This window comes from Rattus norvegicus, chromosome 3, assembly GCF_036323735.1.
Source record: "Rattus norvegicus strain BN/NHsdMcwi chromosome 3, GRCr8, whole genome shotgun sequence".
NCBI classification, from domain to species: Eukaryota; Metazoa; Chordata; class Mammalia; order Rodentia; family Muridae; genus Rattus; species Rattus norvegicus.
In genome coordinates, this window is record NC_086021.1 from 34,003,473 (window position 1) to 34,030,615 (window position 27,143).

Consider the following 27,143-nt stretch of genomic DNA (forward strand, 5'->3'; position numbering starts at 1 on the left):
TCCCTCCCTCCACAGCCCAGCATCCTGGAAACCTGTGCCCTCATCATGAAGATAATATGTTTGGAGATCTACTATGTAGTTAAGTGAGTCCGTCCCCCTTCCGGGGGTGTTGTTGTTGTTGTTATTTAGTACTAGGGCTCAAACTCTGGGCATTTTCATGCTGAGCAAGTGCTTCACCAATGAGCCATGTCCCTAGCCCCCTCCCATGGGATTTTAACCAAAGATGGGGGGGTGGGAGATGGTGGGGACCTATCACAGAATGCGTGGTCGGTAAGCAGGGCACACAAGAGGATGGTCAGGCCCATTTATGGAGGGTCAGTGTCCTGACCAGGGCACTGGTGGCATTTATGCTGTCAGAAGAGTTGTGCAGTAGGTTTTGGGTTGCTGGGATTTGATGGAGTTAGAGGCTTTTCTGAAAAGGCCTCAGTTTCGCTCGTTCCTTGGGACCTGACCCTAGAGCTGGCTGCCATGTGCCCATCTCAGCTCCATGCACTTCTGAACCCTGACTCTGGTTTGTATGTTGTATAGGGGTTCATTGGACCAGTCATTAAAAGATACACTCAAGAAGTTTTCCAGTGAGAAACGCTTTGCCTACTGGTCGGGGTACGTCAAGTCTCTGGCAGTTTACATGGCTGAGACAGAGGGCAACAGCTGCACGTCCTTGCTAGAGTATCAGATGCTGGTGTCCGCCTGGAGGACGCTTCTCATCGTTGCTACCAGTCACGTAAGCCTCCCAGCCTCCTGGCTCTGCTTTAGTGGGAAGCGGTGATCTGCTGAGCTGCCTAGCTCGTGCAGCTCCTAGGATAGTAAACCAGAGTTCGTCCCTGAAATGCAGACACTGTACGCCAAGAGATGAGGATGGGCAGGCTTGGGGACAGGACACAGAAGCAGTTCCAAACCCGTCAGATAGCCTGAAGGATAGGTCTAGGGAGCACCTTTGCCCCTGGGGCTGTGCCTTCTGGATGCTGTAGATGTCTGTGATTCATCTGAGGCTGCAGCTGCGGTAGGCCCAGATCTCTTAGAGTGCTGTGTTTTTCCGTTGGTTCTAGGAAAAGGACGAAGGCCATTGTCTCTTCACTGTATAGTGAGTCTTAAAATTTTTTACTTATTATTAGTGTATGCACATGTGTGGAGGTCGGAAACAGATTTGGGGGTCAGTCCCACCTTTATGTGAACCCCGGCCATCAGGCTTATGCAGCAAGTGCCTTCCTTACCAGTGAGCATAGAGAGAAAGCTGGTGTTTGGGAAGAGTTTGCACCATTCTTGGCATCTTTCGGTTTGGCACTGTTTGTTTTGCTATAGCACGTGGTGTTGAACTGTTCTTCCTCAAGGCATCTGGACCTTATCTTACTTAATTACAATTGGACCTTGGCATGGGTCTCCTCATTCCAAAAACCTTGCCCATCTGTCTGACTTGTTCTCCAGCATGCAGTCTGCCTTTAGACCCCTGAGCCTGCAGACCACTGCAAGGCTTGCCTGTCTGATAGGGGAATGTCCATGTTGCTGCCTTTCGAATACAACAGTAGCCTGGGGCGGTGCACAGCCTTAATCCCAGTACTCGCTGTGCAGGCAGGTGAATCTCGAAAGTTCCAGGCTAGCCTGGTCTACAGAGTGAGTTCCAGGACAGCTAGAGCTACACAGTGAGCCCCTTCTCTAGGGGAAGAAAAGGAGTTCAAGCAAACAGCAGTTCTTAAGTTGTACCTCTGTTCTCTGCCTTCTGGAAACTGACCTGATGAACCTTAATTCCCTCCCTCCCTCCCTCCCTCCCTCCCTCCCTCCCTCCCTTCCTCCCTCCCTCCCTCCCTGCCATGACTACTAAAATATTTGTTCCATACCTGCAGGCACCAGAGATATTATAGCTGGACTTTGGCTGCTTCTCCTCCCCTTTTCTTCTACCCTTCCAACCCTGTAACACTAGATAGGAGAGAGGAAAGGATAGACAGGAAAGAGATCCCTGAATAAAAAGTCAGGGGTCAGACAGGAGGCAGCATTATCATTAGACTACTTCCTGCTGATTAGAGGCATACAAGTTCCTAGGGGCAAGTTTGATCTTTGCCGTAGAATATCTGATTTCTTCTTGTTGTTTCTTCTTTACACACGACTACCCAACAACCCACCTATGGGACTGTAGCATTTATATGCCCTCTGAAAAGTCCCCAGGATTCCCAGTGTCCCACACAACTGCAGAAACTATCTGCAGTTGTCAAACCTTAACCCTGCCAGACTACAAGGCAAATCGTAGTCAGGGGCTGTGGACTCTCTGAAGTACCCCCATATTCCACACCTGGGAGTAAAACAAAAGCACATTCTTAAACATTTCTGTTTGTTTAAAGAAATCAAAACTCCAGAACTATCGCTACAGGATAAGCAGTAGTAGGCAGGGAAGCCTGGTCACATGGTGAGGACAGCAGGAGAAAGATGGCCCACCTGCAGAATCAGCTAACTCTGCTCCTAGAGCCTCACAGAGACTCAGCTCCCTGCTTGGGATCTTTTTCCTGGTGCCTCAGTTGCCTTTCCAGTCTTGATAGGAGAGTTTCTAATTAGTCTTAAAGCAACTTGTTATGCTGTGCTAATTGATATGCCTGGGAGGGAGGCCTGCTCTTTTTTTAATGGAAATGGAGAAGAAGGGGGGAGGAGGACTCAGAGGAGTTGGGGGGAGGGGCTTTTGTTGTGACGTAATGTATGAAAGCATGGGGGGGAGGGGTGCTGAGCGATGGTGGTACATGCCTTTAATCCTGGCACTCCAGTGGCAGAGGCAGGTGGATCTTTGAGTTTGAGACCAGCCTAGTCTACAAAGTCAGTTACTGGACCACCAGGGCTACATAGAGACACTATATGTTAAGAAGGAAAGAGAGATGAGGACTTAGTTATAAATTTACAGATGAAAATGTAACATGAGATTGTACTACTTGTGTAAGAGTAGTCATGGTGGCCTCTGAAGTAATGCCCCAGACACATAAGTATGTGAAGCAGCCTCAAGCAGAGAGCCTGTCAGGCAAGAAGTCTAGGCAGATGAAGTTGCAGGTGTCAAGTGCAGGAGGAGAAAGCTCTCGGTACGTACAGAAACCATTGAAGAGCCACTTGTAGTTGGCACATGCTAACGGGGCAGCTGAGGCACAGAGGAACATGAGTTAGGGACCGGCGACATAACTTGGTGAGACCAGTTTCAAACAACCCAAGAGAGGGAGGTTGTGGGGAGGGCTGCACTACAGTGAGCACTGGTGGGGCTGCAGGTCAGAAGGCAGGTGACCTTCCTGAGCCTTGGGAAGCCTGTGAAGAGTGCCGAGCCTGTACAGGGAGGATGTTTGTAATTCTGCCGAGGAGGCCAGTGTGGGCTTGATTCTGAGCAGACGTCAGGGGAGCCAAAAATCTGCAAGGCTTGAAGCGTCATTCTCATCAGGGCCCTGATGACATTCCAATTGGAAATGGCCTCATGAAGGCCTTCATTTCTTGGCTCCTAAAGTCTGTCCCTGAACATAATCATCCCACCCATTGCAGGCAGACATCATGAACTTGACTGACGTGGCAGTGCGGCGCCAGCTTTTTCTTGATGTGCTTGACGGGACCAAAGCATTAGTAAGTATCCCTGAGAGTCTCCCTTCCCCTGAGGTCACAGAGCGAGCTCACGGTCCGGCAGTCGGTCAGGGCTCAAATGGCCTGGGAGGTAGTGAGGAGGTGCCCAGCACCTTGCACTTGTGAGAGGCCAGCGTTAGGCAAGGAGGGCACGGGGCAAAGATACTCTGTATCTTTGCAGCGATGTCTGCTTCTAAGCAGCCAGACTCCTGACTCTCTGCTGTTCCTCTCTTCAGCTCCTTGTGGCAACATCAGTGAACTGCCTCCGGCTGGGCTCCATGATGTGCACTCTGCTGCTCATCCTCCTGCGGCAGTGGAAGAGGTGAGTGCACCCCGAGAGGTGACCTGAGGCTCCATCTGCCCCAGCACTGCCTGCCCACCCTTTCTGACAACCCTTCCTTTCCAGGAGGGGACAAGGGGGCTTGTATACTTTACAGGGAATGGAGCAACTCAGCAGACAAGCCTGCAGTGAGGGAAACTGCTTGTGGCTTCTGAGGGGCAGGGGACAGTGAGTGAGGCATGCTCCTCTGCCTTGTTCTTTCAGAGAGCTGGGTGCTGTGGATAAAATCCTTGGGCCCTTGACAGAGGTCCTGGAAGGGGTGCTCCAGGCAGACCAGCAGCTCATGGAGAAGACCAAGGCCAAGGTGTTCTCTGCATTCATCACAGTGTTACAGATGAAGGAGCTTCGAGGTGAGCACCAGCGCCTAACACGGGCCACACGCACTTGCTGTGAGACTTGAGATTTCAGTGTTGGGATTTCTACCCCAGGATACTTTCTTTCCCACCATCCCTTCCCCTCCCAGTAGTGTGGCGCCCTTCCTCTTGGTACACAACTGCCTTTCCAGCCCCTGCCTAGGAAGAAAGCCTTGGTGTGCGGTCAGAATGGCCTTCCTTGTGTGCCAGCACCCTTCCCGTCTGTTCTGCAGTAAGCGAAATCCCCCAGTACTCCCAGCTGGTGCTGAATGTCTGCGAGACCCTCCAGGAAGAGGTGATTGCACTCTTTGACCAGACCCGCCACAGCCTGGCATCAGGCAGTGCTGCCGAAGACAAAGACAGCATGGAAACAGATGACTGCCCTCGGCCCCGGCACAAGGACCAGCGTGACGGGGTGAGGGAAGGTGGGAACCTGAGGAACCCAGAGCCCCGGGGGCTCAGGGCTTTGAGGGAAGCACTTGGAGAGGCGTGGCTTCCAGCCATGTCAGCATTATCAGGCAGGCATCGTGGGCCAGGGAGATTGGACCACGAAGAGTGTGAGCGGTTTCAGGTCAGCATCTTCTGTGTAAGCCCCGGCTGGTGTGAGCAAAGTAAAGTGAGGGCGGGGTGGGCTGCTTTAGAGGGCAGACACAGGCTCCTTAACCTCAGGACTCAGGAAGAGGTAACGGATACAGTGTGGAACAGTCTTTCCTTTGGTGGGGGCAGGACTGAAGAAGGTTTCTCCATAACAGCCCTGGCTTCCTGGGACTTGCTTTATGGGCCAGGCTGACCTACAACCTACAGAGGTCTGTTGCCCTTTGTCCTCTTGCCTCTGTCTTCTCCGCCCAATAGCCGGGATTAAAGGCACACTCGACCACGCCTGCCTAGAACCATGGTTTTAAGCTGGGTATCACGACCGCTAGGTTATTTGGTCACTACCAGCTTTTTTTTTTTTTTTTTTTTTTTTTTTTTGAGGTAGAGTCCTACTTTGTAGCCCAGGCTAGCCTCTTAACTTCCTGCCTCAGCCTCCTGAGTGCTAGAGTTACAGGTGTGTACACTAGTTCTCAAGAGAATTTCAGGTATGTTTTACATGGGGTGAAAGCAGGTACTATTAGAGGGAAACAGGAAGTGTGCTGATGCTGGGGAGTCTTAGTGCCTTGGTATGGGCAGTAGTCACAACTAAGTGTGTGTTATTCTTGAAGTAGAGTCTCTCCTGAGCCAGGCGCTCATGGTTCTCAGGCAGACTAAAACCTAGGAAGTCTACTGAGTGTTGGCATGCATCAAAGCTGGAGAACTCCTGCCTTGTTATGTGGCTACTAGTACCAAACTCCAGTCCTTAGGCATGGATAGCATGTACTAACATGTGTTTTGTCTGCATATGTGTTAGTGTACACACACGCACACACACACATGCATGCACACACACGCACGCGCACAGTACATGCTCTGGAACTGGAGTTAGATAGTTATATGTCACGGGGAGTTCTGTTCTGGTTCTATTTGCTGATCAGAGCTCCACCCCTAGCTGTGTTACTATTGCCAACTGTGGCTCCTGAGGAAAGGGGCCGTTTCTTTAAGGGTGTGACCCCTGCTCAGTGGACTGTGCTCCAGGGTCCAGCAACACAATGGACTCACTGTGTTTCTTGCTGGTAGTTTTTTTGTTTTGTTTTGGACAGGGTCTGACTATGTAGCCTTGGCTGGTCTGGGCCACACTTTTGTAGACCAGGTTGGCCCCAAACAGAAATCTGACTGCCTCTTCCTCCCCGAGCTGAGATTAAGGCGTGTACTAACATTCCAAGATTAAGAAAGTAAGTCAGGTGGGTAGAGAGGTGGAGGTGGGTCTGAGAGAAGTTGGTGGGATAAATATAACCAAAATGAATATGAAATTCTCAAATAATAAATTATTTTTAAAATTAGCATGTAACAGGCTATGGTGACACACACCTTTAATCCCAGCATTCAGGAGGTGAGTTTGAGGCAGGCCTTGTCTACAGAGTGAGTTCTGGACAGTGAGGAGTACACACAGAAATCTTGTCTCTGACACACAAACAAGCAGAGGGGTATAAAACGCTGGTGTTTGAATAGAGCCTAAGGTTGCAGATGGAGGCCCCTCCGACTGCCAGTGTAGAGTGGGGTGGACTTGCCATGCCTGCCTGAAGAGATGGCACAGCTGCACAGACAAGAAGCCCAGTGGCCCAGTCACACTCCTGAGAGGAGCCCTGGAGGCCAGGCCCAGCACTCTCCCCTCCCCTCCCGCTACTGCCTTTCCACCTTTCCCAGTCGTTGCCCTGACTACCAGCAGGTATGTGTCCTGGGACTGCATCTGGCAAAGGAGCTCTGTGAGGTGGATGAGGATGGGGACTCGTGGCTGCAGGTGACCCGAAGGCTCCCCATTCTGCCCACGCTGCTCACCACCCTGGAGGTGAGCCTCCGCATGAAGCAGAACCTGCATTTTACTGAGGCTGCGCTGCACCTGCTCCTCACCCTGGCTCGCACCCAGCAGGTAGGAGGCTGCCTCGGGTGGGAAGACTCTGCTGGTGCTCGGTGGTCCCCATGGTTTGATTCCGATCTCTTCCTGTCCTTGGCAAACCTTCCCGGGCTCCATCTAATGATGGGTTTTTCTGCTAGGGAGCCACAGCAGTGGCTGGAGCTGGCATCACGCAGAGCATCTGCTTGCCCCTCTTGAGTGTATACCAGCTGAGCAGCAATGGCACAGGACAGGTGAGTTCGTGCCCAGGCTCTGGCCCCCTGTAGCTCTCAGGTGACAGGTGCCCACCTTGCTGTTCTTCCTGTTTCATCCCAGTTCCCTGGTGGCATGGGGCTTCCTGCCCTTGACTCATGGCTAATGAGAGGAATGTAGCTGCCAGAAAGCCCCTGAGTATGTGCTTAGCGTGGGTCTGGCTCCAGTCTGATCCAAACAACATCAGTGCCACCAGGGCCAGGCTATTAGCCTGGACGCTGTCATCCCCTCAGAAGGCAGTTTGTACTTGCATCCATCATGTCTTCTCTTCCCCAAGCCTGAGGGCCGGCAGCAGGTGTGTCTTAGTGTGAACCATCGCACAGCACCTCTTATTGGACACGCCATGCCTGTTAAGTCTTCATCTAGCTGAACCTCTCTCAATTTAGCAGGAACATGTAGAGGGCCAGAGGAGGGCAGGGGTATGGCCAGTGGACAGTCTGACTAATGGCGGACTGGGTTTGGAACCTGGTGCTCTTGCTGAGTCTGGTAGCCTTGCCCCTCCTAGCTCTCGTCATACCTAGTGGCAAGTGTCCACTCGAAGAGACTTTTCTTTCCAGCAACTGGGCCACAAAGAGGCTCTGCTGCTCTGAGTGCGTTCCTGTCGCAGCCATCCTGAGTCTTTGTGCCATTTGCCATAGACACCCAGCACCTCTCGAAAGTCCCTGGATGCCCCGTCCTGGCCAGGAGTTTACCGCCTCTCCATGTCCTTGATGGAGCGGTTGCTCAAGACTCTACGCTACAATTTCCTGACTGAGGCCCTAGACTTTGTGGGTGTCCATCAGGAGCGGACCTTGCAGGTGAGGGGCTGCCTACCTCACAGAAAGTGGTACTCAAAGCCATTGCAGGTGGCTGTGGGACTTGGGCTATCGATTCCCTTATTTTTGAGGTATCTCAAGAAATCTGCCTTGAGTCACCTGACCAAGGGGAAGCCTTCATTGTAATGCCAGCCCCTAAGCATGTGTGGGCCCAGGCCCTAATCTTTATAGGTAGGTGGACATGGTGTGCAGGTCCCTGAGCATTCTCTGCTGTCCTGTCCTCACAGTGTCTCAATGCCGTGAGGACAGTACAGAGTCTAGCCTGCCTGGAGGAGGCAGATCACACTGTGGGCTTCATCCTACAACTGTCCCACTTCAGGAAGGAGTGGCACTTCCACCTGCCTCAGCTCATGCGTGATGTTCAGGTGGGCCTCGCACACGGCTTCTTAGAGGGTGTGGGCAGATGAGGGGCAGGGAGTCAGTGGACATCCTCAGGGAACTGTAGGCTGTCTCTGAACGTGGGCTTCTTGCTTGGGGCTGCTTACTTAGGTTAGATCTTCCTCCATAGTGAAGTGAGACTGGACGAGAACTTGGGCTCAATGAGGTAGACTTAGGTTCAGAACCCTCAGGAGAAGGCCTGAAGCTGGAGGAGCCCACAGGCTTTAGGGCTGTGGCCATGGCTATTGTCTCTATGACATTGGCCAGTCCCATCACCTCTGTCCCTTCTTCAGTGTGGAAACAGTAGTGATCCCCACCTGACTGATGTCTGAGGACTGTCATATGCCAGCAGTGCAGGGAAGCACTCCAGGCCTGAGCCCTGCTGGTTAGAGCATCAGTCAATGAGAGGGGAGACGTGCTGGCATCGCAGGGGGACATGTGTTCATAGGGTGGCCTCCATGAGTTTTTTCTGTCCCTCCTGTGTCCCAGGTGAACCTGGGTTACTTGTGCCAGGCCTGCACTTCCCTCCTACACAGTCGCAAGATGCTGCAGCACTACCTACAGGTAAAAGGCCCCCAGCTGTCACCACTGCCAGCACCGCCCTTGGTCTCCCACGACTTAACCTTCATTTCTTGACTCTTCTCAGAACAAAAATGGCGATGGCCTCCCTTCGGCTGTCACTCCCCGAGTTCATCGGCCATCCACCACCACCACCGTTCTGGCTACCCCATCTGGCTGCTCCTCCAAGCAGCCTATTGCTGACACTGAGGCCTCAGAACAGCGAGCCTTACACACAGTCCAGTATGGCCTTCTCAAGATTCTCAGCAGGACCCTGGCAGCCCTGCGCCACTTCACTCCGGATGTCTGCCAGATCCTGCTGGACCAGGTATTGGTTGCCACCTCAAAACAAATGCTTTGGTTTCCACAACCAGCCTTGAACCTGGGCTTTGCAGTCTACTATGCTGTGCCTTGGAGAGCCCCCGGCAAGTTCCAGAGTGCTGTTTTTTTTTTTGTTTTTGTTTTTAATTAATTAATTTATTTATTTATTTATTTTTGGTTCTTTTTTTTCGGAGCTGGGGACCGAACCCAGGGCCTTGCGCTTCCTAGGCAAGTGCTCTACCACTGAGCTAAATCCCCAACCCCAAGAGTGCTGTTTTTTGTCTTCCAGTCCCTGGATCTTGCTGAGTACAACTTTCTATTTGCCCTGAGTTTCACCACTCCCACTTTTGACTCTGAAGTAGCCCCCTCCTTCGGAACCCTCTTGGCCACAGTGAATGTGGCCCTCAACATGCTTGGAGAGGTAAGCTGGTGAGGTAGGCCCCACACAACTTTCCACTTGTTTTGGAACTACGGAACACATCCAGCCTCTGGAGCCTAGGCCTCTTCCTTCAGGGGCACGCTGGAGTTCCCATGAGTACCAGGGGATAACTGGTATACAAGTTCTCTAACTGGTCACTCTTACTGCCAACTTGATTCTTATATTGCTTCCTCTAGCTGGACAAGAAAAAGGAATCCCTCACCCAGGCGGTGGGCCTCAGCACACAAGCAGAAGGGACCCGGACATTAAAGTAAGGCCGAGTGTTGAGGCCTGGGCAGTGTGGGCTGTGGTTCTTCCGTCTGTGGCTCCGCCATGTTTGTCCAACATTACCCATACCTGCCGCTCCAGGTCCCTCCTGATGTTCACCATGGAGAACTGCTTCTATCTGCTCATCTCCCAAGCAGTACGCTACCTCAGGGACCCGGCTGTGCACCCCCGGGACAAGCAGCGGATGAAGCAGGAGCTGAGCTCAGAGCTGGTATGGATGTAGGGCTGGCCAGCGGGGAAGGCTGTGTGGATGCCACCTGTCTTGTCATTTGGGGTCAGCAACAGTGGCCCGGGATCTCATTAATCTGATGCTTTTCTTGCAGAGCACATTGCTTTCCAGCCTCTCACGTTACTTCAGAAGGGGAGCCCCCAGCTCCCCTGCTGCTGGAGTCCTGCCCTCACCACAGGGCAAAGCCACCTCTCTATCCAAAGCTAGCCCAGAGTCTCAGGAGCCTCTGATCCAACTTGTGCAAGCCTTTGTCCGGCACGTGCAGAGATAGGGCAAAGGAGGGCTGTCTACTTGCTGCTCCCTCCCAGCCTGCACTGCAGCCTGGGCAGAGGCTGCTGCCACTGAGCAAGCCACTCCCTTCGTCCTCCTCACGCCCGCCCGCTGACATTATTTTTATATAGCTGAAGAGGTCAACAGCACGGGCAGAGGACAAAGGGTCTGGGTGCTCAGACTGACAGCACCCTAAGGTGGCCCCGTCCTCTGAGCGTTCCCGTGGCACTTAACCAGCCAGGGAGGCCCAGGGTGCCGCAGCACAGGAGAGACCTGTGTGAGTGAGGGTTTTCCATGATCTATTCTTGCAGTTTTTTTGATAATACTGTGGTCTATTTATACAAATATTAAAAGTGCTGTTTATAGACTGGGCCTTTAGAGTCTGTTGTGCGACGACTTTCAGAAGCCCCAGATGTTGGGGATAAGGGGTGGCTGGAGATGGCAGGATTCCTGTTGATGGCTGACTTACCAGTACCTGCCCATCTAGTCCTGAGCAGACTCTCAGGACAGGCACACAAGAGAGACTAGGTCTGTCAGTGTATACAGGTCTTCCCACCGTGAAGCCCCAGCATGCCCACTGGGACCACCTAAAATAAAGCATGCCCACACGGGATGCTCCAAAAGCAGGCTGTGTGGGGCTCCCTGCCTGCCACTTGCAAACTGTAGTATCTTGAAGAGGTAGATGACCTCTTGTCCCTCACAGCTTCGGGCCGAGCCCGTAAGTGTTGGGTACTGAAGTTTCCTTGCTCCCTGACAGGCAAGCCATTATAGTCCCATGGATCCAGGTTTAGGGACAGATGTTTTCTTCAGGCACAGAGTGTTGTGTAACTGCATGTGTGAGACACTGGGGCGCCATGAGGACTTCCTCTGCTCTGCTGTTGGGGTGGCTAGTGCCATGGCTCCACACAACCTTTCTAAGAGACCAATGAAGTCTCACGTCCATCACTCTCAGGGCGGCCGCTGGACTCTGATCCTGACAAGAGCCCAGGCTATTTGCACACAAAGGAGGGTTTATTTGCCAGAGAGCAAGCAGACAGGCAGAAGAATGTCAGCTAGAAACTGAGGGGACGCTGGCTGTGGCCACTGCACCCAGCCAGAGCCCTGAGGGGAGTGGGGAGGCAGCACTTGGTGCTGCTGCTCTGGCTGACCCTTCTGGTCTCCTGCCACACTGTCCCAGCCCTGCCTGTTTGCTGCTGAACCCTCAACTTCCTCAGATGGAAGGCAGATGTTTCTCTCATGCCAAGAGCACATCCCCAGCATATCCTGGGCCCGTGGTGGTGTCAAATGTTGTGACCCGCGGCCTCAAGGGAGCTGGGAAGCCTGGGGTGTGCAGGGTTGCAGGTCAGAAGCAGGGCTAGCAGAGGGGCCTGGAGCCATTCTGTCTTGTGGGGTCCTTAATAGCTGAGTGACGGGCACAGCCAGAAGGGGTTAGGTCCCTTATCCTAAGCAGCTCTGTCACCAGCAGACAACTAAGTGGCAGAGCCTGGGAAGGGGCTGCTTAACTGAGAAGTTCCAGGTAGGTGACAGGAACCTTGCCCTTCTTGTTGCCTCTCTCACCAATGAGCCAGTCGGGGTCCATGCCCGGCAGGCTGTAGACAGTGATGAGCTGTTGGGAGAGAAGACACTTAGGCCATCGATGACTAAGCTGGGCAATGCTGCTACCTCCCTGTGAGAGCTGTCACTCAGGGCTGTACTGGGCCATGGAGGTTAGGGACTGCTTCTTCAGACCGGTAGTCACTTTCCCCGACTCCCACAGCTCCTCCCCAGGGTCCAGGGCCTCCACGAGAATGACCAGAGTTGTGCAGGTCTGTCCAGCTCATCTGCCCCTCAGGACCTTATACCAACCTCGTCAGCCAGCAGGGCCAGCTCACTGCTGTCAGCTGCCTCATAGTCGTAGAGCACCCGGGCCTTTCGAGTCCCGCTGGCTGGTGGAGCCACCTCCTCCAGGCACAGTGCTGCCTCTTCTGGAGGGGCCAAGCCAGCCCCAGTAGGTACCACAGGCATGGTGGCCGCAGTGGTGGTGGGTGAGGTGCTGCTCAGGGGTGGGGAGGCAGGCTCTGTAGTGCCCACGAAGGTGCCTGGAAATCTAGAGATAAGGGTGTCTCAGCAGCCAGTGCTAACCTGTGAGCCCCACATGCTCTACAAGACAGACCAGAGACACTGGCCCATTTCACACACAAGGAGGCCCAACCCTCAATAACTTACATGGCACCCTGGGAGCTGGCAGCACAAGGGGAAAAACAGAATAAAGGAAGCTGAGATAGTCCCACCTGCTTGTCCCTGCCCACCTCCCACCGCTGCATTAGCCCCTGGGGTCTCTGGTCCCTGAGGGCTCACCACACGAGGCACCCAGGTGGGGTTCTAGGCAGAGCCTCCAGTTCAACCTCGTGTATCAGTGGGGTTTCTGAGCTCAGAAGAGAAGGCCCTTGGCCAGAAGCATTGGGCCACTCACTGGGTCTGGGAGCTAGGGGGCCTCAGAGACCTGGGTCCAGCCACACCTGCCTAGCTGTTTCTGCAGATCCAGCATGTGGCGGTAGCACTGTGCATAGTAGGTGGTCTGAGACTTGACGAACTCATGGAGGCAGCGAAGGTGGTTCACCTGGAAGGAAGTTCTCCATTTAACCTCTGGCCTTAGCAGAGCCTGTCCCCATCTGTGCTCTGACAGACCATGCTTCAGACACCACTGGCTGGGGATGGGATGCCCGGTCTGGGCTGGCTCTGTGGCCTCTGCAGCAGGACTCGAATGTAGGACTCACATGGGCACTGCTGATCCCCTCCAGCAGGAGACGAGTAACTTCTGCCTGCCGGTCAAACTCGGTCTGGGCCGCTCGAAGCTCCTGCTCAGCCTGCGGGGGAAACAATATCACCGTCCTCCAGGAACAGAGGCCTGGCTCTAAACGCCTGGCTTTGCACCTACAGCTGACACCCAGGGATGTCAGAGCCCTTTTGGAAGCTGTGGCTAGGTGCAGTGACAAACCCTCCCAACCTGACAGGGTAGAGTCTATCAGGAGATGCTGCTATGGGAACTAACGTTCTGTGGGACAATCATTTCCCAGAGGGGGGTTTAGTGTCCCCGACCAGGACCCCAGAGAGTGTGAGGCACAATCAATCGAAAGCGAAAGACTCCCCATCTACAGCAGCAGTCATGTCTGGGTCCCTCCCTGTCCTTGTCTTAGCACTTATCCCCAAGTCCCCTAAGACCCAACTCACCTTGTCTACCTCATCGTTCCAAAGCTGTGGGGACCAGAACAGCACGGGCAGCAGGGAAGGCAAAGTGGGCACTGGTCAGTGGAGGAGCAGTGACAGCCGAACGCCAGAGCCCGTGCCTGCCCCAGCTCCCAGGGACCCAACCTCCGCCCACCTTCCTGCACAACCCAGCCCAGCCGCAGGAGCTGAGGCTGGAACAACGTTTGGTGTAGGGGTAGGCAGGGGGTACACATCCCACTCAGCATGCTGCATGCAGGGCCAGCCGACTGGAAGTCTTGCTTCTATTTTCCTACAGCCACCCCCAACTCTAAGTGGGTCTTAGAGACCAAATGTCCCCACCCCACCCTGACTCCTGCTCGGAGGCAGGACAGGACAAGTGACCCTGGGCCAGTCACTGAACCTTTCTGTCCTCCGGCAGGGAAAGGCAGCCTCGGGCCAGAGTCACACTGGGGGTCAGTGGCAAAAGAAAAAAACAGGGCAGCCTCCACCCTCCGGGATGTTTCTCCTTCCACTCGGCCCAGGGAGGGGAGCGGGAAGTGTCATCCAGAGTCTAGGGAAGAGAAGCCCCCCTCCCCCCACCATGACTTAGGAGACCCAATTTATGGTCACGTGTGGAAATCTGGCCTAGGGCAACACTCTGACACATGAACTGCTGACCTGGGCCAGCAGAATGCACAGCCCACAGTGGGGGACACCACTGTTAGGTGCCACGTTGGAGGGCTATATAGCGGGCCTGAGCATTGACATCTCAAAGACAGTTGCCAGCCATGGAATGACAGCACAAATCATACAGTAGCATGCTCAGAACAGGAGCAGAGGGCGGATGGCCTGTGCAGGAGTTTCACCCAGGGCACAGGGAGAGAGATGTGGGGCTGGCCTAGCCCCAACAGTCCGTATACACCGACTCACACCAGGCTACTGTGCCAGCCTAGCCTGCCTACCTCCGTCCTGCCTCCAACCTGCTTTCCAGTAGCTTCCCAGGCCATCTAGCTTGCAACCTACCACGGTGCTAAGGCAACCAACCAGTTGTCTAGGAATCCGAGACAGGACGCCAGATGCAGGCGGCCTCCTCTTACCCCAAGGGTCCCTCAGACCCACCAGGAGGCTTGAGTGGTATACCTTTGTGGGAGAAAGCATGGGATGGAAAGTCCCTCAGCTTCCCTAGAGGTGGTACTGTGTGCTGTCCTAAGGACATGAAGGGGTTCTCTACAGCTGGCCAAAGAATCTTCTACCTTGCCTAGGGAGAAGCCAGCTCAGCCTGCCTGCTGGATCAAACTGGGCCACATGGAGTTGTTTCCCTGAGCTGCCCCTCAGCCTCTCGGGATAACCTGCAACATGAGCAGGCCCTTTGCCTCACCTGCTGTCTTCCAGGCCTGAGCTGGCAGAGCCAATGGCAGGAGCTGTGGGCCAAGGAGGCCAGGGTGGGGCAAGGCATGATGGAAGGGTTGCTTACCGCGGAGGCGCTGGCCGAGAGAATGTAATTACGAGGTCTAGTCTCCTGAAAGTCAGGCACCGTCTGGCGGGGAACAGAGTTCATGGGGGAGAGGGGTCACCCTGGGCCAGGACCAATGTTGAGGCCTGGAGGTGGCCCCAGGGTCTCCTATAAGGAGATGCAAGGAACCCTGGCCCCTGGGACAAGAAGAAAGACAGACACAACACAGACCCTCTGCCCACTCCAGCCCGATGGAGATGAGACAGGCTTAGGGGTCCAGTGGGTCGGAACTGAAGACTCAATGGGCAGATGTGTGAGGAGCCCAAGTAACCCACAGGCTAGGCCTGCCCTTCTTCCAGGTCTTTGGCACACAAGGAGTCCCAACAGATCCACGGCCCTCCCCACCATGGCTTCCTCCAGCTCAGAACTTCACCACATTGTTTGTGGCTCCTCCACCAGGGCCAGATCCCTCCCCACAAGAGTGGATAGATGGATGCATGGATGGACAGAGTGACAGGCAGGCTTTTAACGTTTGCAAGAAGCTGCCTCCCAGGCCAATGCCTGCATCCCCACAAACCAGAGGCTCTGCATGGAGGTCAGCCAATTGCAAAAGCCTGAAGGCATGCCCTGGGCTGGCCGCAGCACCTGGGCCCTCGGGCAGGGTGAGCGAACCGGAAGCAGCACAGCACATGGGGCTGGTATACTCACATCTCCCTCACACTGAGCCAAGTTACCCAAAGCAGGACGGAAAGGAACAAAAACAGAGAGTTAGTAAGTCCACAGCAGGGAAGCAGGTGCAGCCGGACCGGCGTAAGGCGGCTATAGAACTAGAAAGACACAGGCCACCCTGAGGAGCCCAGGGTGAGCAGGCCCTAGGACACTGCTCATACCTCACATGACTCACAGGCCCAAGGCCTTCTGGACCCAAAGGGGGAAAGCGGTTACCCTGCAGTGACTAAGGAAAGGCAGAAGTGACAGGGATTGTGGCTGTTGTGCACAGGTGATTGACAAGAATCACAGGTCATTCTCTTTGCATAGGGACCGTGCACACCGGTAGCCTGGGACCCAGCTATGGCTCTCACCAGAGGCAGTGCAGCCCCGGAGAGCACACTGACCAAGCTGTGGGGCCCAGCAGGCTCCCTGGTCTAGCTCTCCCTTTAATTGAGAGGCTGAGAAGCAGAATCTCCCTAACATACCGTAGGCCTAGGGATTTCCTTCTCAGGACCTGTGGTGGCTGTTAGGTCCCTTACACCCTTGAGCGGTCTGCATAGCAAGACAATGCTCAGCACTTACGGCCTAGCTCAATAAATCAGTTTAGCCTGTCCCATCCTGCTTGAGCAGGCTGGGTGTGAAACAGGAGCAGGACGGCCCAGGCCCTGCTCCTTAAACAGTCCCTGCATGGGCTCTGGGGTCTGGCCAGCTCTAGTGCTCTCCGCAGCCTAACCATGGGGCACTTTGTACCCATGTTCAAGCAGCAGGTGGACAGTTAGTAAGTGAGCCATATCCGGGCAGGGCCAGGCTGAGCATCCACGGAGGCAGGAAAGGCAAGCGAGCATTCCATCCTAGTTCTTAGAGGCCAGCAGGGTACCCAGCCCAGGTACAGGCACTGTGAGTCTGCCCACCTCATACATTCTGTCCTGGAGCCACCAGGGTTCCCTGGGGTGGGGACAGACACCATGACCTGACCAGTCAGCACAGTCTAGCCCCAGCCAAGGAGGAAGAGCATGCCAAACACCAGGTCCCCACGGACCCCATCCCTGGACTCCCCAACAGCCTGGGAGCAAGGAGGGGACAGGGGCACTTACCGTGGCTTTGGCTTCTGCCGCCTTGGCCTTCTTTAGCCGGGCTTTGCAGGCATCCAAGTCAAGGCGCCGGTTCTGCAGAAGCCGCCTCTCCTTCTGCAGGGGCAACAGGGACAGTGGGATGGGGCCAGACCCCTGGCAAACTGAGACCCAGAAATGGACAGTCATTCTTGGTCACTCAGTTTGCAGGAGCCACCTCTAAGGAGGTCTGGGTTCCCTGCCTGGGATGAAAACCTACAGAGTTCAGAGGAGTGACCCCAGACTCCTCACCGAAATCGTTTTCCAGTCCCCTTCCAGGAAGTTGCGCAAGGGTGTGAGGAAGCTGAGGGAGGCAGTGTGAATGAAATCCCGTTCTGCGGCTCCCAGACGCTTTTCAGCTTCTGACACCTTCATCAGTGTCTTCCCTGGGAAGAGAGTCATAGGGTGAGGAGGGGCAGAGCACAAGCCACTCTGCCCCCAACAGTTGCCAATCTGAGACAGGCAGACCTGCTGGACGTCTAACATGAAGAGAATGGTCAGGGGCTGCTGGCTGGGGCGTGGCTGGGGTGGAGCCTTGCCTAGAAGGCAGGGCATGAGGCCTGGTGTCTAAGGGCAAACAGAAGACCGGGGAGTTCCGGAATGAGAAAAAGGAGTTCGAGTATCCCCCAAAAGTCACACTAACTGAACACAGCTATCAAAGATATCAACCCGGAGACCTGTCTGGTGGGAAGAGAGCCACCCCTGCCAGAACTGAACACAATCCAGAAAGGTCTGAGGCATCTTGGATGCCTCTCGGCAAGCACACTTGTGGTATGTCTGAGGCAGGCTGGAAAGCACTCCAGCCACTTCCCACCACCAGCTGCATGGGAAGCCTCACCCCTACGAGGCAAAAGCTAGCTGTAAACTGCTCAACCTTTAGACGAGTGAGTTTCCCAATTCACACACGCTCACTTCCCGGGAAAGTCTCAGGGGAGGAAGACGTTTAAGAACAACCTCTGATCAATACTGGCTGACCACTAACATGTACTGACCCAAGAATGGCTCCCTTGCCTTGAAACGAGGAGCAGGCTGGGAGTGGTGGGCAGGCCTCTAATCTCATCAACTTCAAGGCTGAGGCTGCATGACCCAGAGTTAGAGGCCATTCTGGGCAAATCAGTAAGGTTCTGTCTCCAAGGGGGTAGAGGGCGGGGGAAGACTTTTGTAAATCTAACACACCAATAATTACATTAAATGAACTGATAAGGACGCCAATAAAAAGGAAATGACTATCAAAATGGATATTTAAAAAAAAAAAACAGGGGGGGTTGGGGATTTAGCTCAGTGGTAGAGCGCTTGCCTAGCAAGCGCAAGGCCCTTGGTTCAGTCCCCAGCTCTGAAAAGAAAAACAAAAAACAAAAAACAAAAAAAACAACAAAAAAAACAGGGGCTGGAGAAATGGCCCAGTGGTCCTCCCTGAGTTCTTATATTTTTGGTTGTGAGCCTAGCCTTTAACGGCTGAGCCATCTCTCCAGCCCCCTCCCTGAGTTCAAATCCCAGCAACCACATGGTGGCTCACAACCATCTGTAATGGGATCTGATGCCCTCTGCTGGTGTGTCTGAAGACAGCTACAGTGTGTGTATATATATATATATATATATATATATATACACACACATATATATATGTATGTATATGTATATGTATATATATGTATATGTATACATACATATATATGTATATATATAAAATAAATTTAAAAAAGATTTATTAAAAACTAAACATTATCTATACTGAACATTATTGGTTAGAGCCACACGTGGGATTTTGTGATATAAACAGATGGAGAAGAACAGAAAAGGATACTACACAATGGTGGCAGGCACTAGAAAGCTAAGTAGCCAAACGGGTGTCAGACAAAATGGACCTCAGGCAGAGCTGAACTGGAGGCAAGGAGAGCGTTCCCACCTCAGTTTTTGAGATGGATGCTTTCCACACTCAGTCTCCCGAGGGGTGAGAACACAGGCTTATCCCGTGCTAGCTACAGTGGTGGTTCATGGGGATCATGGCGGGGGTGTCACTCAGTGAACTCAGACTTGAACTCAGATCCCCAGCACCTACATGCCACTCAGTGCAATGGCATGCATCTACAACCTCACGACAGACGGCAGCGGAGACAGGAGGCTGGCTACCAAGAGCAACAGAAGGAATGAGCTACAGGCTAAGCGAGAGAGTGGCGGAGGAAGACACGCACATCTGACTTCTGGCCTCCACAAGCACGCACACGCACACGCACAGCAACCCGCCAGGAAGGCAAGGGTAAGGACCTCACAGGCCACACCTCACACCCACAAACCGTATGAGAAAAGTCAGCGCAGCAAACAGCTGGAAAGGCCCGTTCTTTCTCAATAACCACGTGAGGCCATCAGCAAGAGCACACCGTCAGCGGCCAACTTTCCTGAACAATGATTTACCCAGTAACACGTAATGTAGACACAGACCAATCCCCTCATGGGTCATATGCCAAGCCAGAGGTTCTCAACTTGTGGGCTGAGCCCCAGGGTCGAAGGACCCCTTCACAGGGGTCACCTAAGACCATGAGAGAACACGGGATTTACATTGGGATCATAGCGGTGGCACAACTACAGTTATGAAGTAACTTTACGGTTAGGGGTCAGCACAACATTCAAAACTATATTAAAGGGTCTTGGTGTTAGGAAGGTTGGGAATCAGCTCCCAGCTAAACCACCATCCCAAGAGCACACAGTGACAGAACCATGGCTCCAGCCGCATATGTGGCAGAGGATGGCCTTGTTAGGCATCAAAGGGAGGAGAGGCCCTTGGTCCTGTCAAAGCTTGATGCCCCAGTGTAGGGGAATGCCAGGGAAGTGGGTGGGTGGGGGAACACTTTCGTAGAAGCAGGGGGAGACAGCGGGTTTCTAGAGGAGAAATCGGGATAGGGAATAACATTTGAAATGTAAATTTAAAAAAGGAAGGTTGAGAATCACGGGTGTAGCCCATGAAAAAAGTCCAGAGTTTTAAACTCTAGACTGAAGATCAACGCCATTTCTCAAAAGGTTAGGAGACGAGCTGAAACAATGGAAGACAGACAAAAACATGGTATTGGTAGCCTGAGCTGGGAACCAGGATGGACTACCTACTGGGAGACTTTTGGATGAGGGACATCCAAAAGGTTGAGATGTTTGTACAGCTCTAAATTCTTCACTGGCGTGTGTGCGTGCGTGTGTGTGTGTGTGTGTGTGTGTGTGTGTGTGTAGTACATTTTATGGTATATAAGGTATAGTTGAGGGCTGGAGAGACAGCTCAGCAGTTAAGAGCACTGACTGCTCTTCCAGAGGTCTTGAGTTAAATTCCCAGCAACCACATGGTGGCTCACGACCATCTGTAATGGGATCCGATGCTCTCTTCTGTGTGTCTGAAGATAGCTATAGTGTACTCATATACATTAAATAAATTATATATTAAAAAGTTATAAGGAATAGTTGAATAAAATTCAGAAATGAAGGAGGAGAGACAGCATGACTCATTGTGACTCATATCCTCTAGATAACAGCAAACGAATTATGAGCTGAAGCCAGGGTCACTGGCTGCTCCTGCACAGGACCAGGGTACAGGTTCCAGCACTCATGTTGGCAAGTTCACACAGCTTGGAACTGACTCCCTCTTCTAGCCTCCCTGGGCACCAGGCACACCAGTGGTGTAGGCAGAACGCACACGCACAGAAGAATAAATCCTCTTCTTAAAAGTTAGGTTGCAAGCACGCTCCAGTGGCACGATCGGTTAGCGCGCGGTACTTATAAAAGTTAGGTCGCAGGGTACAGAAGGTCCTATCGAAAAGCCCTTGTCAGGCCTGGGGAGCTGCTCTGCCAGGTAGGTGCACTGTGCACAGCATGAGGACCTGAGTCGATTCCCAGAACACACGGATGGCAGGTACAGTGACATGTGATTGGAATCTCAGTGTCCCACAAGTAGGGACAAGGTGGATCCAGAGGCTTGCTGGCCGGACAGCCGTAGTCTAACCAGAGAGTAAACACCAAGTCTTAGTGGGAGGGAAGATGCCCAAGGTTGGACCTCTGGCCTTTACATGCATGCATATACAAGCACCTACGTGCATACACACGACCTAGGGCTGGCTGGGCTGCAGCTCAGGGGTAAAGTGCTTGCCAAGATCCACAGGACCTGGGATTCCAATTCTAGCACCACAGAAACAACACACATACATACATACAACATACACACATACATACAACACACACACACTGGATCCCACACATGCACATGCACACGCACCACACACACGCACTCACCACACATACCACACCTCACACATAAATCTAAACTAGTTAAGGTAGGATCCATTCTTTCTCTTCTACACCCACGGAAGATCTTACATTTAATAAACTCAGGTTATCTACAGAATTGTAAACAGCAGAAAGTTGGCCTGACGGCTGCCACCCTCAATCAAAGCCCTGTGGAGCTCTGGGATTTAAGGTCAGCCCTAAATAGCAAAACCCAGTCCAAAGTAAAAAGGATGAGAGGGGAAGGAGGGAGGTGGAACTTCAAAAGTCAGAGACAGTGCCCCACAATCTGGCTCCTGGCTCTGAGGTCTGCTCACCATAGGGAGTGTTGGGGCCCAGTTCGCTGGCTGCCTCTGCCATGTACTGAGCCAGCAGCTCCCCATTGGTGACTCTTGAGGGCACCTTTCTGTCCAGCTTCTCATACAGGAACTCCTCCACTCGAGCACCTGTAGGGAGACAGCAGCCTAAACCACAGGGCTCTCTGGTCTAAGCCAAAGACGAAGATGAAGCCAGGGAGAAAGCACACCCTGGGTACCACCCCCATCCCCAGCATCCATCCTGAACATGTCCAGACCCTTACATCCCCATCCACCCTGGGAGACCCAGATGGACGCCAAGGTCCAAAATAACAGCTTGAAGCGTCACAGCACCGAAGTCAGCACCTCCATGTCTCCCCATTTGAACAGGATTTACAGTGTGTAACACACATCTGAACAGCACCCTGTCCTTGGTCCACAGGACTCTCTGGACACTTAGGGACACTGCAGGTTTACAGGTGACATACAGGTTGCCTTCATCCTCTAGTTTGTCTGTATGACTTTGGTCAAGTCCTTTCCCGCCTCGGCCCGGAGCCCGGGCTCGCACTTGTAGTTTGCATGCATCTTTCCCCATGGGTCCTTCATTTTAGCCTTTCAGCCCCTCTTGCCAGCCTGGCCTTCCCTCTGGTCCAGAGAGCATCCCGGAGCCCTGTGCCTGTGGTCCTGAGCCTGACGGGTGCCCACCTGCCTCTACCCCACACCCACTCACTGGGATTGGGCTGCAGCAGCACCTCAGTCTGCCTCAGGATCCGCTCCGTCCAGTTCTTGGTGCTGTCTGCCCGAGCTAGGAGGTTTTCAAAGTGGGCATCAAGTTCAGTCTTCTCAGCTTGGCCAAACTTCTCTTCTGTGAACTGGAGAGGAAGTAGAAGAGAAGTCCTGGGGTCAAAACCCTTCACGACTCACCCTGGGTCTTGGTTGCCTTTTTCTAGGGTGAGGGGATGGGTAAGTCAGGATTGAGGCTCTTGGAAACCACATAGCATCCCTGGCCCTCTCTCCACAAAAGCATGTATGCTCCCAGTGAGGGCGAGCCCTGAGGAAATGGCCACGGGGCTGAGGGAGAGAACTTGGTACAATTCTTCAGGGAACAGGTGGGGCCCAGAGCAAGGGTCTGTGTCACTGTGGGACTCCACAGACAGCTAGGGACTTTGGGGAAGAGGGGCTAGGACAGAGACCAAAAAGAATCTAGGTTCTAGGTTAAGAGACCCTATTCATGCCTTGGTTCTACTTCTTGAACTGGGTGGCACTGAGAAAGGGCTTTGTCTCCAGTTTCCCCTTAAAACAGATAGTAAAAAAATCCTTCTCACAGACTCTAGAAGGTAAGACAGAAAGATGTGGGTTAGACATGAGGGGGCCGGCAGTTGAGCCTGTGCCCAGTGTGAATGCACAAGGCTGCCGCTGGGGAGCTGATGGCACGCAGTGTGTGTAGGGAGGGAGCGTGGGGAGGGAGGCTAGCCAAATGTTTGGCCTCTGGGTGTGGCAAACAAACAGAGAACATGGCCAGCCCACCAGAGCCAGCTGCTGAGTGTACCCAGGACCTGGCAGGTCACATGGGTCCTCCATCAGAGCTGGCTGCAGCCATGTGGGCCACCTAGGAAGAATCAGAAACTGGTGCAAGTCCTGGCCATCTAATGTAGAAAAGCCAGGAACAGAAATGCTTTTTTCGGGGTTGGGGATTTAGCTCAGCGGTAGAGCGCTTGCCTAGCGAGCACAAGGCCCTGGGTTCGGTCCCCAGCTCCGGAAAAAAAAAAAAAAAAGAAAAAAAAAAAAAGAAATGCTTTTTTCCAGACAGGTGGCTTGTCCCAGGTCACCGTCCAGCAGCAAAAGGTAAAATCTGCTACAGGTGTAAGAGAAGGACTGTGTTGTACAGCCCGGGACACCCTCTGCAGTATCCGGGTCAAGTTTCCCATTATACAGATATAACCACTGAGGCCAAGAGAAGGGCAGTACTGCAGTCAGGGTCTAGGGGGCAGGAGGCTCTTCAGAGCCATGGCCTGTGATGAATCATCCAGAGGCCAGCCAAGGAGCCACCAGGTCTCTCGACAGTCATCAATTATGTAGCAGGCCTTGGGCTGTTCCCTGCTCTAAGACCTCCTCCCTCAGCTCCCTGTGCAGCTCAGCCTCTCCCTATCTTCACAGTTCCTCCCCTTGTCCATGTGGTTCTAACTCTACAGGGGTCCAAACCATAGCAGGTCCCCAGGTCCCAGCCCTCCCAGCCCTCTAGAGGCTGCTGTTAGTCTCACTTTCCAGCTGAGGAAAAGCCCCAGAGAGGCAGCAGCTTCTCCCTGGAAAGTGGCAAACACCCACCTCACAGAATATCCAGCCAGCAAATAGTATGGGCTTAATTAACAGTTTTCTTTTTGGAAACACTGGGGATGGAACCTGGGGCCTCAAATTTCCAAGAGCAGAAGACTCCTGCTGGGCCACAACCAGCCCAGGGGTACTGTTAGTGTCATCACTATAAAGTCTCCCAGAGGCATCACTGGGGGGTCGAGGGGGCTGCCAGATGTACAAATTCCCATGCCTCCTGGGCTTTCCTGAGCCCCGGGCTTCCACCGTCACCCACTGCTACCAGCTCACCATTGCTACTTGGACGAGGACGAAGCTTGAGATCCTCAGCGGGGTGGCTCCCCGCACACACCCACAGGCATGGAATTCATACTACTCTGTGCTGTGCGGTAGGCTTCCCTGCCTCCCAGCTCTGAGGAGGCCCCTTAGCCACTGGCACCTGCTTCCCAGATTCAGGCTGAGGTTTCAGACACAACTCTGGGGCCCTTTGTGAGGAGTCCACCCTGAAAATCACTCTCGAAGATGAGATTTTTGTCCTTAGGTTTCAAGTTGGGGAGGCCTTGCTCCCTTTTGGATTCGTGAGGTGGATCTCTTGAAACTGTCGCTGGTCCACACAGGGGATGTGTGCTTGCATGTCTTGGTGCCTGGCTCCAGGACACTTGTCCACAGGAGCTGTCACGCCCTAGTAATAAAGAACACCTCTATCTTTCCTGATGTCTCCCATGGCAGACACCACACTGGGTCACACTACAGGTGCCTGCCGCCTCTGCTACGTGGTTCCTTCTCTTCAAAGGGGAAGGGGATGATGCCTGGAACAGTCCGAGGCAGTTTCCAGCAAGATGGCATCAGCAGGAGGGTGGGTGTGTGGAGCACAGAAAGCCTCTATTTATAACACTCCCAGCTCCCTCCTCCACCCCAGCCTGGGCCCTGGCTGCAGCTCAAGTGTGACCCGTGTGCCAGCCTCCATCAGGCCGAGAGAGGCTGGAAGCCCTATGCCAGCACCGCCTGTGAGCCCTGTCTGTGGGCCTGGCCAGGTCAGATGGCAGGACCCAACAGTGGCAGGAAACCAGCAGATCAGGTTCTTCCCAGATGTGTGAGATAGTGTGGTTGCCATGCCAACACTGGGACAGGCTTTTCCCTCTTGCAAGAGACAGAGGCTCTGAGATCCTGGCATCCTCTCTAGTGCTGGGGTTGCCCACCAGGCTTGGAACTGGGAACAGAAATGGCAATCCTCACTGGGACACTAAGTCTCCTGGGAACCCTGTGCTTTCTAGTAAACATGACCACATGGGCCTCTGAGGGGAGGGGACTGTGCCCAGCAGGTCAGCAAGGGCAACATACAGAACTTATTCCTGGGGTACTGAGATGGCTTAGCCCAGGGATGCAGAAATCCCAGGGATCCCACACCAACCCTTGGAGCAAACAAGGCCTCCAACCTCAGCCTCACACCTGCCTTACACAAGGGCAGGGTAAGGCTAAGGTGACTTGTCCAAGGTTACACGCTGCACAGGTGCATTTAACCTCAGTGGCTGCATTTGCAGTCAACCTGGGAAAGAAAGCCATTCATCCCATTTCTCAGAGCGAGAAACAGAGGCCCTCAGGTAAAGCTCTCCTGCCCCCCAAGGTCATGAGAAGCATTAACATCCACATCCTGACTCCAGCAATTCACTGAGACATTAATTGGCCTCAGTTTCTCTTTCTTATACCAAATGTTTAGGACTTGCTCCAATATCAGCATTATGGGCCTGGACAGAACCCAAAGAGGGCACCCTGCCAGATCCTAGCCTTCTGACATCCTTTAGGCCTGGAAGTAAAAGGAAACAGGCCTCCCGCAGAGCAGAAAGGAAATAACTCCTGGCTTCCGGCCTTAATATCCAAGCGTGTGAAAGGGACAGGATGGAAGGAACCATAGCACCAACCTGCCCATTGCACGGGTATGGAAACTGAGGCCCGCAAAAGGTATTGAGATAATTTTTGTGTGGCCCTCAGCCTCCCAGCCTGGCCTGGGGCGGGGGCGGGAAGGAAGGGAAACTAGTGCAGGGAGGTACCAACCACCCAATGGTCATTCATCTCCCGGGCTGTGCAGGCACCAGGAGAGTGGGCAAAACCTGTCAGTGCAAACGGGCACTGCCAGGCGCCCAGGCACCGGAGCCCAAGCCTCCATGGGTCTCGGGCCATCAGGGAGGTGCAACTGACCTCGCTGGGAGCTCCCCTGGGCAGCTCAGGGACAGGGGAGCAGGGGCCGGAGCTAGCCCCAGCGCGCACAGCCGCTGCTGCAGGGAAGGGGCTCCTGCTGCAGGGTGCCCGGGCGCGCTCCACATCCGGGGACCGTGCGCGGCGTCGCGCCAGGCCTCACCTGCACTGCCCGAGTGAAGAAGATGCCCGCGTCCGACGCCAGCTTCTTCATATTGAAGTCCATGGCGCGCCCGTACGCAGGGCCGCCGCGCCGGCCCCAGTGTAGCCGGCAGCCCCCCGCCCCGCCTCGCGCTCCCTGCCCGCACCCCGCCCACCTGCTGCCTGCGCCCGCCCTCTGCGCGCGCGCGTCAGCAGACTAGCCCAGCGCGGGGCGGGGCCAGGAGGGGCGGGGCCAGGAGGGGCGGGGCCAGACGAGGCCACGCAGGGCGGAGCGGCGCTCTGCTGGGAGCGCTGCTGTCCCCTGCCGGCCGCTGGACACAGCAGCTCTAATGAACATTTTACTAAAAGTTTCCATGCTCCCTCCAGGTCTCTGCAGACGCACCTTAACAATATATTATTGATTACCTTGGTAATTCTTTGTGCAAATTTTTGGGTTTTTTTAAAGATATTTATTTACTTTATGTATATGAGTACACTGTAGCTGTCTTCAGACACACCAGAAGAGGGCATCGGATCCCATTACAGATGGTTGCGAGCCACCATATGGTTGCTGGGAATTGAACTCAGGACCTCTGGAAGAGCAGTGCGTGCTCTTAACCTCTGAGCCATCTCTCCAGCCCAATTTTTGGTTTTTTTAAAATACTTTGGAATATATTTGGTTTGAAACAGGGTCTTTCTAGGCCCCTCCTGGCTTAGGACTCCAAATATAAACCAGGCTGGCATCCAGTTGACAGAAACTTCTGCTGGGATTAAAGGTGTGTGCCACATCTATCCGTTTTTGTTTTGCTTCCTGTTTTATTTTTTTTCCTTTGTGTGGCTGTATGTTTGTGTTTGTCTGTGTGTACGCTTGCTTATACATGAGCCCTGGGTGTTGCCCTGGCGGTGGCATTCCACTCAGGTTTCTGCCTCCCATTACACCATAGGAAACCAATGCTTCTGGAATTTACATGACTTCTTTTATTTGGGCTCTCAAGGCTGTGCAGTTATGAAGCCATCCTCCCAAACCTGTTTTTGCTCTTAAATTTCATTTTATGTCTTATTTGTGTGTGCACGCACATGCGTGTGCTCGAGTGCAAGGACCTGCGTGTGAGATGGGGGACACGAGAAAGCCATAGCACATATGTGGAGGTCAGAGAACAACTTTCTTTTTTTTTTTTTTCGGAGCTGGGGACCGAAACCAGGGCCT

General features: G+C 53.6%; 2 protein-coding genes across 16 annotated transcripts in view; one reads left to right on the plus strand and one right to left on the minus strand.

The window, feature by feature from the left end:
• Nup188 (nucleoporin 188) overlaps positions 1 to 10,650 on the plus strand; it is a 56,345-nt gene extending 45,695 nt beyond the window's left edge. For 2 of the 4 annotated variants that reach the window (XM_006233905.4, XM_006233906.5), the window contains exons 29-44: positions 16 to 83; positions 529 to 724; positions 3,499 to 3,576; positions 3,810 to 3,895; positions 4,118 to 4,263; positions 4,500 to 4,681; positions 6,566 to 6,769; positions 6,895 to 6,987; positions 7,645 to 7,803; positions 8,049 to 8,186; positions 8,689 to 8,763; positions 8,846 to 9,085; positions 9,368 to 9,499; positions 9,694 to 9,767; positions 9,866 to 9,995; positions 10,108 to 10,648. In XM_006233905.4, the coding sequence (XP_006233967.1) occupies positions 16 to 83; positions 529 to 724; positions 3,499 to 3,576; positions 3,810 to 3,895; positions 4,118 to 4,263; positions 4,500 to 4,681; positions 6,566 to 6,769; positions 6,895 to 6,987; positions 7,645 to 7,803; positions 8,049 to 8,186; positions 8,689 to 8,763; positions 8,846 to 9,085; positions 9,368 to 9,499; positions 9,694 to 9,767; positions 9,866 to 9,995; positions 10,108 to 10,284 (2,178 nt within the window). In that variant the 3' untranslated portion in view covers positions 10,285 to 10,648. Of the gene's footprint in view, positions 1 to 15; positions 84 to 528; positions 725 to 3,498; positions 3,577 to 3,809; positions 3,896 to 4,117; positions 4,264 to 4,418; positions 4,682 to 6,565; positions 6,770 to 6,894; positions 6,988 to 7,644; positions 7,804 to 8,048; positions 8,187 to 8,688; positions 8,764 to 8,845; positions 9,086 to 9,367; positions 9,500 to 9,693; positions 9,768 to 9,865; positions 9,996 to 10,107 lie in introns of those variants that run through there. The other 2 variants (NM_001427655.1, XM_039106780.2) reach the window with 2 other exon arrangements.
• Positions 10,651 to 11,273: 623 nt separating this feature from the next.
• Sh3glb2 (SH3 domain-containing GRB2-like endophilin B2) lies at positions 11,274 to 26,135 on the minus strand. Of its 12 annotated transcripts, none has more exons than NR_172010.1 (13): positions 25,959 to 26,094; positions 22,026 to 22,167; positions 21,317 to 21,445; positions 16,995 to 17,174; positions 16,728 to 16,820; positions 15,631 to 15,642; positions 14,944 to 15,006; positions 13,494 to 13,517; positions 13,040 to 13,129; positions 12,782 to 12,882; positions 12,489 to 12,503; positions 12,129 to 12,369; positions 11,274 to 11,889 (listed from the first exon to the last, which is right to left on the minus strand). NR_172010.1 is itself a non-coding variant. In XM_008761661.4 (13 exons), exons 1-13 carry the CDS (start codon positions 26,019 to 26,021, stop codon positions 11,782 to 11,784), a joined length of 1,353 nt encoding a protein of 450 aa, XP_008759883.1. In that variant the 5' UTR covers positions 26,022 to 26,135; the 3' UTR covers positions 11,274 to 11,781. The 12 variants fall into 12 exon arrangements, 11 of the variants coding, with proteins under 11 accessions (XP_008759883.1, XP_006233881.1, XP_063140017.1 ...); XM_008761661.4 differs by lacking the exon at positions 15,631 to 15,642 and adding an exon at positions 13,891 to 14,040 and having other exon boundaries at positions 16,995 to 17,128; positions 25,959 to 26,135; XM_006233819.5 differs by lacking the exon at positions 15,631 to 15,642 and having other exon boundaries at positions 16,995 to 17,128; positions 25,959 to 26,135.
• Positions 26,136 to 27,143: the final 1,008 nt, after the last annotated feature.

Coding starts and splice junctions, on each gene's coding strand:
- Sh3glb2 (XM_008761661.4), bottom strand. CDS start 26,021: ATGGACTTCAATATGAAGAAGCTGGCGTCGGACGCGGGCATCTTCTTC. Junction 17,129..21,316: donor GGGCCCCAACACTCCCTATG/GTGAGCAGACCT, acceptor CTCTCTTCCCAG/GGAAGACACTGATGAAGGTG. Junction 12,883..13,039: donor AGGGGATCAGCAGTGCCCAT/GTGAGTCCTACA, acceptor ACTTCCTTCCAG/GTGAACCACCTTCGCTGCCT.